The 12,368-nt window shown below is 42.4% G+C and overlaps 1 protein-coding gene across 9 annotated transcripts in view; it reads left to right on the forward strand.

The window, feature by feature from the left end:
* Positions 1-12,368, forward strand: part of eya4 (EYA transcriptional coactivator and phosphatase 4) — a 50,514-nt gene that overhangs the window by 1,344 nt on the left and 36,802 nt on the right. For all 9 annotated transcript variants that reach the window (XR_799698.1, XM_010785475.1, XM_010785473.1 and 6 more), the window contains exon 2: positions 2,745-2,807. Coding sequence is in view for 8 of the 9 variants with exons in the window: in XM_010785475.1 (XP_010783777.1) it covers positions 2,775-2,807 (33 nt within the window). In the remaining variant the exon portion in view is untranslated. The remainder of the gene's footprint in view (positions 1-2,744; positions 2,808-12,368) is intronic.

Below are 12,368 nucleotides of genomic sequence, written 5' to 3' on the forward strand. Positions count from 1 at the left end.
TGGGGTTGTGGAGATTTTGGGGAATGTTAATGTCCTCTAGAGATGGAAACAAAATTGTTCCGACTTTTTTTATTTTTTTTTATTAAATAGCACTTTGGATATTTATAATAAAGCCTATACCGAAAACTGCACTCAATTTTAAAATAGTCTTTTTTACATTGTGATGAAAACAATATAACGTAGCCTATCGAACTGTCCTATAAAATGTAATACATGTTTTAATAAATTGCAATGTAGTTTTTAAATGGCCTTTACATTTGTTCAATTTATTTCATAATTCTACATTTAATGTTTAATTTGTATGTTTATTTAATTTAATTTTTCTGTTATAGTATTATCTGAAATGTTTTTTTTACATTCAATATATGGCTAAAGGGACAGTCCGTGAACTTTTTGTTCTAAAGCTAAGAGGGGAAAATCATTTTGCATGTGTCAAAAATAAAATATCGATATCATTATAGCCAGTAATAAGGAAAACAAATATTCTATTTATTGACTTAATTGTCAATTAAAAAAACATGTATAGGCCTACCTACTGTACTGCCCATTAAAAACGTTTATTTTGACGATTAGGCCTACTCGATCATTATTCACAGGAATAAATATGTGCCTCACTTTTGCGGAAATAATCCAAATTGAAATGTACAGAGAAGAACTGCATCTGCATCTATTTTCCTGAACAATTAAAGGAACATTTAAAAAACTGTCACCCTCCAATAAAAACGATCTGTGCGTAACAACGACAGATGTCAATAAAGTTTGACTCGGATTGAATATGTGCCTTTTCACAACACGCTCTCCTGCAGCAGCAGTTTGCGGTTTGTTCAACATTCTCCTCTCTTCGGCTTTTATAGCGTGAAATTACCGCAGTGTAGCCGTGCAGTGCACTTTCTAACCCTCCGCTGTCCCATATGTGTTTCCTATGTCGCTGTCAATAGCCATAGTGAGAAATCTAATTCTCTCTTCTGGGACCCTCAAGGAAATGGCTGGCCTTATTGATTCCCCTTGCAGTGTCAGGTAACTTCTGGTTTTAGGGCCGTGTCAGGCAGACATGTGTAGTGGGATATACCACATACTGTAGCTAGAGATGGGCAAACTAGTCAACGTATAAGAATATTTAAAAAAAACAATTTATATTTTTTCTTTCAATATACATATTCTAAGCTACCATACTTTGATACTGAGTGTAACATAAGATACACATGTATCACTTTCACACAAAAAATCACTTCTCATAACTTGATTGATAATCTTGACTTAATGTGGGTTTGCTATCCACTACATCCTCACTAAATAGGAATACATCATAAAAGGGGAGAGTAAAAAGCAAACAGAAGCCTGAGTCTGTCCTCCACAAAGGTGAGAGGGGGGAGAGAGAGAGATAGAGAGAGAGAGAGGGAGGGAGGGAGGGGGAGTGGGGCACAAATCAATTCACCTGAGAGACGCATTATTGTCTTGGGTTTCAGGCGAGGAGGAGCTGAACGCTATGAAAAATTAAAAGGATGCCAGTTAGTTTAAAGGAATCGAGCCAGAAAAGTCCACAGCTTACGAGCACACACAGACATACACACACACACACACACACTGACGCACACTCACTCACATGCATGCATACATACATACATACATACACACGCACGGATCAAACTGAAACAACACTTAATTAATAACAAATGTAATGTTCTTACTTGTCAATTCGGGACACATTTAGATTTAAAAGACTAGTCAGCTTTTGTAGGAGATGAATACACATACATACTCTATATGTACTCTCTCTCTCTGCATTGACACAGAGCCTTGAATACACTGTGCAGCAGCTTGCTCTTGACATTGGTTCGAATTGCAGGTGTAGAAAAATATTCATGTAAGGGAAATAGTGCAAATGCATTAAAACTTCGTCACAGGGAAAATGAACCGGGGGCACTCCTTGCCACACTTGCTGGGAAACTCAGATCTAATGACAGGGAAGGACTTGTGTGTGCGTGTGGTTTGTGTCTTCCCAGCATGCTCTTTTGTTCGACTGTGAAACTTTCGCACACAATAGCAGAAAAGAGCCATTTTGTGCCGTTCTGTTGGGATGATGGCATTGTTCTCCATTCTTTCAGCTGACCTTTTGTTGTAACTGCGTCACAATGGCAAAGGAAACAAGGCTAGGGCAGAATGTGAGTTATGAGCTTTTCTGATCGCAACATCTCATCTCACTCAGGTTGTAGACAATCACCTCGGCCTCCCCGTCGCTCCGGACTCCTGCGCCAACCTGTCTCCTGTCTAGTATTAATAGGGTCACTCACTGTCTTCGCGTGCCAGTCAGCCACTGTGACTGTGATCCAGAGCCAGCCAAGCAGCCGTATCATTTACACTTCTCCATTTTCATTGTTGATATTTACTTCTGCAATTATCTCTCCACTTCACCCTCGGCTAAAGATGATATGCTGAAGTTACTGCTGCCGCTTCCCTCCTTCAGTCTCCTGTTGCTCACACATAAACACAGTGACAGAAGGTCTAACCGACAGATGCACATAGACGTGAAAAAAGGAGAAATGAATACAGTAGGTGCATGGTTTCATCCACAATGTGATTAAATGTGGCAATCAAACCCCCTCAATCGACATCACTGCAAAACAAAGTTACAGTAGTACAGGTGATGATTCAACCTGTGCCCAGGTGAAACCAAAGAAAAGTGCATTTTTTATTTCACATATCCATTGACGCCCATTTTATTTCCTTATTTTTTGCCCCTCAAGTGTGTGTGGCGGATCACAACCAAAGAAGCCATGGAGGCCTCACAGGACCTCAACGAACAGATGGTGAGTTAAACGCTACTGTATGCATGTGAACGTGTGTGTGTGTGTGTGTGTGTGTGTGTGTGTGTGTGTGTGTGTGTGTGTGTGTGTGTGTGTGTGTGTGTGTGTGTGAGAGTATACCTTATATCGACCACACAAGTCTGAGGTATGGGTACATTGGAGAGACGTGTGTGTGTGTGCGATAACACACAGCAGATGTGGTTCAGTGAGTGTACAGTAACCATATGGCTGCAGTCAGAGTGAATGAGGCCAAGACACAATGCTGGACAGAGACATCAATTTAGGAACTGTGTATGTGTGTGCGTGTGTGTGCGTGCCTAAAGTGAATACACAGTTGGTTATCCCAGTTGTTTAATTGAATGATTAACTTAATTGAAAAAAGTAGGCCTTTTTTATCCTCACCACATCTATTAGAGCTCAATCACACACACACACACACACACACACACACACACACACACACACACACACACACAGACACACACACACACACACACACACACACACACACACACACACACACACACACACACACACACACACACACACACACACACACACACACACACACACACACACACACACACACACACACACACACACCGTGCCTGAGAGTTTGTCGGTGTCTCTGCACAGCGGGCCGTCTCTTCGTCACGTCAGTGCAGCGTCCCAGTTCTGCTTGTTTAAAGATCAGGCCGTATTGTTGGGAAAATGATTTTGGCGGCGAGCGAGGTCTGCTCGCATTTCAAAGTCGTTAGTCAGCCACCAGAACAGGTGTAATTTCATCTCCTCCTCCTCCTCCTCCTCCTCCTCCTCCTCCTCCATCAAGCTTGGTTCTCTCTCCCTCACTCTCCCTCTGACCTGCCAGCCACGACAGTAATAATAGCACGAAGTGGGACAGAGCGCATGAAGTATGTTGTTTTTCCCCCTCTTTTTGTGTTGCTCTGTCAGACTTGCCCTGGGTTGGATTACGGGCTGACCCCAGCAGAGTACTGTCACTCACACATACAGTAAAGTACAAAAACACACAGAGAAAGACAAAGAAAGGGGAGAGGAACATTCATCTTTTCTTGCTGCCACCTAAAAATCAAATATTGATGTCCATATCCCACAATTACTTTACCTGCTTAAAATAGGGCACTGATATCATTTATAATGCGAATTTGAGCTGCGGCCTCAAAGACATTGATTAATTGTTCAGGTTGGAAATGAGAGCTCAGAGCAAGGACAGAGATTTGAATCATACTGCACAGAGCTATAGGCTTACCGAGCTGAGGTCTGTGACTTCCGGGACTTATTTTCAAGTGTTCAACTGCACATTTTGAAGCTATATCATAATAGTTTTGTTGTTGTGCATCCGTGTTTGAATCAGTATTTAGGAATGTACATCCAGCCTTAGCTAATGTCCAGTCAGAATATAGTGAAAAATGCTTTTCACACTTTCTCAAAGCTCAGGTTGACTCATTCAGATGATCTGTTAGGTCCCACCAACATTGCAAAACCCAAAGTTATTTTGTTCAATATCATAGAGAAAGAAAAACCAGAAAGCACTCACAAATGGAGAAGGTGAAGCCAATCAGCATCTAGCTTTTCTGCTTAAATAATGCTTCTAAAATGGTTACTTTTTGTCTCACTTTCATTACACCTGAGCTTTTAATTCTACGTCTGACAGTTTCCAAGTATTCAATTTAAAATATATTATTTAATATTCAAGCTGAAAGTGGCTAACTCTTTCCCCGCATTGCTTCATTGAAATAGGCGTGTCTCGGGTGACTGAGAAAACAGCGCAGACCTCACACACAAAGTTTCGGGGAGTTGTCTGTTGATACCTGATACCTTCATCCCTCCCCTCTACCCTTTTAGAGTCCCTTCNCCCCTTTCTGTCCCTTACTTCCTCCACCCCGCCCTTTCCCCACCACATCCATCGCACGTCATCTGGGTTATGGTCAGGCGTCCTCTCTGGCCGCCTGCCTGCCGAGGGCCAGCCTGCCGTCTGGGGTCCTCTGGGAGCGCTGCAAGGAGCCTGAGGCAGGGCCAACAGTGGTTAGCCCCTTAATGCTACTTTTAGCTCGTTTAAGAGTCTCACTCCACCTGTTGTCACTTACTTGTTTAGCTTTGAAGAAAAGGTGATAACTGCCTTTTGGTGATGTTTTTGAGATAAAGAGATGATGCTGCTTGGATCAAATGTTTTTTTTTTTTTGAATGAGTTCAATCATAAGGATTTGTATTAGCATTAGGCATTTATATCAGATAGAGTAGTCTTTGAGTATAAACACACAACACTCACAAACTCCACTCACAGTCCCTATGGATCCGACAGAGCCCTGATTGAAGTCTCCAGTCTGTTGGCGAGTGGAGGAAGCGGTGAGAGACGTGGGGGGGGGGCAGCGGCGGTGTTTGTTGACCCCGGGGAGCCTTGCAGGATTTAAATGTATGGCCACCAGAAGAAAAAAGTAAGAGAGATGAAGGAGGAGGTAAAAAAGAGGGGAAAAAAGGTTATTTTAGCTGTAGCCTTTTCCTCTGGTGCAGTGGGAGAGGCCCCGAGTATGGCAGCTGTCCCAGTCCGTGTGTGTATGTGAGACAGAAAGACGGAGAGAGAGACCAAGTTAGAGCAGGAAAGGGGTCAGGTTGCACCCCTCTTTCACCCCTACAACCCCATACAGACACATTCGCACAAACTTACATGCAGCAGCAGTAGCTAAATGCGAGCACGGCCCAACCCCGATTGCCAAGATTGCATTGGCGTCACAGACAGTCGTTTTTAAAATCTGCCCGGCGACAAGGCATGTGGACAGATCACAAGAGTGTGGAGTGTAACAGCTACCCCCTGGCATCCCTCTACTAGGCTGGCATCCTAGTTGTGGCACCGAGGCGCTCTTCAATTTCAGCTTGGTGTACAGTGATTCTTGTAAGATTTATGTTTAGTTGACAGCTGAGTGTTGCTGAGAGGCTGACGTTCAGTCTTCTAGTCGCCTCCGCCTTAGCTGTAAAGAGGGGAGAAAATATTTATGGCAATAACTTCATAAAAAGAAGCCGTTATTCTTGATTAAGTTAGGGTTTGTAACTATAGCAAAGGTGGGGGTGAAGTCTAACAGATGCAGCAAAGTTAAAATAGGAAGCAAAAAATGTGGAGAATGCAATAAAACGTAACTCATCCTCATCAGGAAAATGTTCATTAAATACTTTGACACTAGGGGAAATATTCTCTTTTCTGCTGAGAATAAAGGCCATTTAATTTAGACGGCACCTTTAGAAGTGTTTTTGACACTTTGTCAGATGCTCATCTCACCATTTAACAAATGTGTGAATTCACACTAACTTCGTGACTTCCATATACGTCACCTAAAGACTGACGTTTTATATTACACACATTATCCCACTGTTTACTTTCTGAACGCTATCTGTAATGAACGCAAATCAAAAAATAAAAACAATGCACATTTCTTCCCATGAAGCCTAAATGAATGCTGTATTGGCTTTTTTGTAGAACAGAGGCTGTTAAATTGAAAAAAAAAAAAAAAAAACATCTGTCTCTCACCAAGATCTGTTCATTCTTGCCTTGGTTCAGATAATCTATAACTCATATATGAGAGTCTGGCCAGCCAAGGAAAGGCAGCTAGGTGTGAGGTGAGCAGGTCACAGACAGCCTGTGAGCCAATCACAGTCTGACGGAGTCAAAGCCCCCAAACAGACTGGAGAATCCATCTAGAAACCCAGAGCCACCGGCGTGGGCTTTCTAGAAGAACGCACCAGACAGGAAACCACATGATATGTGTGCTTCAGTGTCTGCTGTATGTGTCTGTGTAAGAGCAGTGTGTGTGTGTGTGTGTGTGTAGGTGTTTCTTTCTCTGTTATACACATAAACTCTCTGTGGTGTGGGACGGCTGAGGTCATCTGAGTGGAGACGACCTCATATTGTGACCGTGCTTGTTTAATGGAAGTCAATCAGGGCACGATATTTCATGCCAAGATTTCTCTTTATTGATTACTCAAAGAGTTTTAAATGAAAATAACATTATTGCCAGATGTTACATTTGCCCACTACTGAAGATTTTAAAATCATTCTTAAAGAGCAGTGACACTGAATTCAAACTCCAGAGCTTTGAAACAGAAGAACAGAAGTCCTCAAGTACTCAAACATTTTTATTTTTTCGTTCCCAGCCACTTCCATAAATAGAGCCCTTGATAGCACAGCCCACCTTTTGTTCAGACCCGTCTTCTGGCCAAACGCTCATCTGCCATTGGTTACAAAAAATGCAGCGTATTTCCTCATTTTGCTGGGAAGGAAATGAAATTGCAACAATTGTGCTTTGGTTTTGGAGGAACCTGCTTGCCCTGCCTGCCGCGAGAACTTCCTCTGCTGCTCTGCCGGGGGATTGTGTTTCTCTCTAAAATCAGATAGGTAACAGAGGGGTCGCCAGGGCCAGATGATCTGTGACCTGGGTCTGCGCTCACTCAATACTTCAGACTAGGGCTGCAGCTAATGATTACTTCTATTATCGATAAAACCATTATATCCTCCATCTTTTGTTAACATACTTTGTTGTTTTTTCACTGACTATGGGATTGCTTATAGCTGGGAACATACGTATGTGTCCAATACCTGGCTGAATGGAACATTTTATTTGAGATTACAATAAAGTTGAAGTTTAGGGTATGTTATATGATTTCAGAAAAGCTCAAGGTAATGTACCAACAATTATGGTTTGGTTTGGTTTGGTTTGGTGGTTTGGTTTGGTGGTTTGGTTTGGTTAGTTTTTCAGGTTTTTTTCTCTATTAGGGTTAGTTGTACAGTAGTAGTTATTTTCCACATGAAAAAGGGAGATGGAGGGAACAACATGCGGAGAAGGGCAAGCAGGAATTCTTACAATTAAGAAGCTTGAACAAAAAAAGGTTTGGCCTTTTGGCCTGATAAATTAACCATTAGTGATAATTGGATAATTAAAATAGTTGCTGACTCGTTCTCTGTTAATTCAATAATTGTTCCTACGTTACTTAGGTACAAATCGACATGAAGATAAAATGAATTCTGGATTCACACGGGACACCTAATAGTCTGGTGTTTTCCGCCCCATCCTCTTCCCTAGGGGGGCTTTACTCATACTTCCTGGTTCACAATTACACAGTAAATATTGCGGGATATAGACAAATGATGGCGTATTACGTTTAGCTGTGAAAAAGGAGTGTATTTGAACAGCATGCAAGAGCTTTACTGTATTATTTAGACCGTTCATTTTTGCATTTTTATTTTCACTTTATGCTAGATTTATTTTGTCGATATATTTGAGATACACTAAGGAAATACATCTGTGTATCTGACCGTTTTTGAAATATCAATCTTTTGGGGCCCATTCTCCCTGCCCTTTTGTGTGTGTGTGTGTGTGTGTGTGTGTGTGTGTGTGTGTGTGTGTGTGTGTGTGTGTGTGTGTGTGTGTGTGTGTGTGTGTGTGCCTGTCTGTCTCACTGTCTGTCCCACCCTCTCTTTCTCCACCGGCCTCTTCGTCTCCCCCCTGTGTCTCTCTCGCTATAGAGTGATGATTCAGGGCCTATTGTGAAGTCAGCAATCCGATACAGAGCCAGCCCGAGAGCAGGGGGGGAGGGAGGAGAGGGGGGAAGATAGAGAGAGTAGAGGGGGATGAGAAACAGAAGGGATTATGGGTGTTCTCATAGCCATGTCCATGCTGTCTGGAGCCTGGGGCTCTTTGGCATCGCTACCTGTCCTCTGCGTTACCTGTTGCTCTCATTTTCTGATTTGTGTCTCTTTGTATTTCTTTATCTTTATCTTTCTCACACCCCCGGGCTCTCCCTGCCCTTCTCTCCTTTCTTTTTTCACACTTACGTACATCCTCCTCTCCCTCAAGCTGCCTCGGTTCTATCGCAGACATATGGTATTGTGAGTGATTTTATTAGGAAGACGATATGAAGTGTTTCGTGGCCTGGACTGACGGAACAGCTTGCAACTTCTGAGACACTTTACCCCCGCTCGCTCGCCTCAGCAGTAACTTCTAATAATATTTAATCTGAGAGCAGATGGCATATGAGGGCATACCTATCTGTCTGCTGAATGTCTCCTCAAGAGTCTGCCTTTTGAAGGATATCTACCTTATGGCGTACCTCTCACATGCACACACACTGTGATGTCATGAGCAGCATTATTTAACAGGCAGCTGGGAGGCCATTCATCATTTAATTAAAAGCGTCTGAAAAGGATCTTAGGACTAATGAGATTAGCTTTAATTATTGATGCTTCTGCCGCTGCCACAGACATGCACTTACACACACAGGCTCTCACACACACACACACACACACACAGGCTCTCTCATACACACACACCCACACACACACACACACACACACACACACACACACACACACACACACACACACACACACACACACACACACACACACAAGTGATGACCAGACTCTCTTAGGCTCTTAACACGCAATGTTCCCTTTTTTTGCTTTTAAATTCTTTGTTTTCTTACCTGATGTTTTCCCCGACACACACACACACACACACACACACACACACACACACACACACACACACACACACACACACACACACACACACACACATACATTATACAGAAACACATACACTCATTGATTTCAGTTGTATGAAGTGCTCAGGGAGGGTGGGTTGGTGGATTCGGAGGGGGAAGGCTGCGGTATGGGGACCGAGCGGGGGGTGCGGTAGCTGCGGTCGAGTTGGGGATGAGGAAGGGTGAGGGGGGGGGATTTGCAGAAGGATGGTGTTGTGTTTCTTCAGGTCTCAGAGCAGCAGCAGAGAAGAGCTTTTACTGTTGTAGCCCACTCACTCTATTCGCCATCAGGCCGGATTCTGCAACATAACATGGAGTAAATACAAGTGCGTGTAGTTGGAAAACGTATTATCCAAAAGTGTTCTCTCACATACATTTTCCCCTTTATTTATCTTTAGTTAAACAATATCATATATTCAACTAATGGCTCTTAATATTTTATGACTTCAGCATCTGGTCATTTTGCGAAATATAACTATTCTAATGAAGGCCTAGTGAAAATAAGATTTGTTTTCAGTTCAGTTTGTATTTCTACTTGGCAGCAGGATTAACAGAAAAATACTTGCCTAATGTTTATGAAGCTTGGTAGAAATGTTTAGGGTATAAAGACCGAAGAAGAAGACATTTCATTTTGGAGCCGATCGGGATCATGGGGCTGAGACACAATTTATTTTTGACTTTCGTTAACATAAGGAGATAGGGCCTTGTTGGCTCTCTCCGAGTTGAATTCTATTTTTATATTAATTTTGCATGACATACTACTTGGTTTATGTGTGTGTGTGCACTAGAATTTGAAATAACGTTTTGTAGGTTGAACATTTGGCGGCACAATTTGTACCTTGAAATGTCTCAAGTCGAAGATAGATTTCTCCTAAAATATCAGAGTGAAGACATGTCTGTAATAGTATATCCTATAAACTTTCACAACTTCTACCTTGGTTACTAATCTGTTATCCTGCCGCATGGAGCTGAGTCACTTTTTGAATCAGATGATCTCGCATTCAACGAATGTTCATCTTTCTGTTTACATTGCAGTTATCTCTTCCCGTGTATTTCTGCCAACGTGCATATTATACAAATATAAGTGTGTCCACTGATTAGAGTGAAGTCCAGAGTGCTTCTGTGTGTGTGTGTGTGTGTGTGTGTGTGTGTGTGTGTGTGTGTGTGTGTGTGTGTGTGTGTGTGTGTGTGTGTGTGTGTGTGTGTCTGTGTGTGTGTGTGACTGGTCAACCATGGACTGGTTTAGGTTTCCCCCAGTTGTTTTTTTAATCACTCTCATCAGATTAGCTGAGCAGGGGCAGTCGAGGCCAAACGCTTCACAATTAACAGCGCAGAACCGTCTCACACACACACACACACACACACGGACGTATACACACACATCCATCAGTGACTTTTCATTTGTCTCCATTGAGTAAAGCTGCATTAAATCATGTCTGTGATCCCCTGGCTCTCTGAGACAATGAGGAGCCAATATAAATGGCAGCTATGAAGACCACCAGGATGGCAGGGGGGCCTAACACTGTTCTGCTGGACTGCTCTTCTTCCATAAACGCGTGTATTCCCTAGAAATTGATTAAATACAAATGTATGGGATTCTAAAATGAGTCGAATGCGCTGACTACAAATGGTCCATTGGTGCAAATGGGATAAACACCGACGACATTATTATTTTCACTTCATAATTCACGATTTCTTGTCTTCTAATGAGAAGAAAAAGCATTGTGTTGTAAAAAGTCAGCAGCACTTAATATTGTAAAAGTGTAATTTCTGCTTTGAAATGGACATGTGGGGTAGCGATCTCAACAGGAGGATGTAGAGATGGTTTAGTAAGATATAAGACACTTCATTGAGTTGTGAGGTCAAGTGTGACGGTGGTTACGGTGGTTACGGTGACTGGTCTATTTCTGCCTACTATTTGTGTGACAATAACTTTAAGAAAATGTGATTCATTACATTGTTTGGGAAATGCATCACTAACACACTGGTTGTAAGTTGCCCATTATGACAGATGTAGGGAGTCTGAGTGTACAGATTCTGTCACTCGTCGAATATCTAATCTCATCAAATGTGTTATTCTTTGATCGTTCAAGTTGGCATCACAGCTAGATGCCTTGTTCCCATTGTTACCATGTCTTTATGCTATTATTTCCATTATTGATCAATCTGCTGATTATGTTCATGATTGATCGAAAGTAGTATAAATATCTTTGATGAAAACACCTGGTCTAGTGTCTAACTGAATGACAAATCACTTTCACGATGGTTCGATGAGTTCAGGATCAGGAAAACACTAACAGCCAGCTTATATTAACATTTGGGAAGATGGAATAAGAACATTTAAAATAAATCTTTGCTAAAGGAATATCCACACAAACAATGATTATTTCTTTGTTATATGTATTGCTTCTTTCAGACTGAGCCATTCGTAAGCCTTTTCAAATACACCGTAACTCCTTTCTTTGTCTCGAATAATAACATGACTGTGCTGTATAGCTTGGAGCGACCATGCTGCGCGTTGTTCTCTCGTTTCTACGATTGTGCGTATTGTCCTGGGGGTTCGATGTAGAGGTCAGCGTCTTGTTTTTGCTCTATTTTTGTATTTGTTCTCTCCCTGGGTGATTCCAAGACAAAGGCCCACAGACATGTGATACTTGTGTGTGAATATACTTTCATTTCTGCACCCTTCGAATTATGAGTAACACTAAGCAGCTCTTTGCAAATTCATACGAGGAGAGGCTGGTAGAACCAGAGGGAGAGGGAGAGATGTTTCGGTAGAGTACCTTTTCACCCAAACACCTCCTCCCTCTCCTCCTCCTCCTCTTCCCTGCTCCACAGACTCACCCTGTTCTTCCCTTTCACTCCCTCACTTCTTTTTTTCCTTTATAGCTTCCTACTACACCTGAAAAAGAGGCATTTTTGGAGGTATAAAGAGAGGGATAGTTTTACACCTCCCCAGGCCGGGGGAACTGGGTGGGGGCTCGGTGAGGGAGGGAGGGAGTGAGGCTGAGGAGG

Source organism: Notothenia coriiceps, unplaced genomic scaffold, assembly GCF_000735185.1.
Source record: "Notothenia coriiceps isolate Sejong01 unplaced genomic scaffold, NC01 NC01_scaffold00027765, whole genome shotgun sequence".
Lineage (NCBI taxonomy): Eukaryota > Metazoa > Chordata > Actinopteri > Perciformes > Nototheniidae > Notothenia > Notothenia coriiceps.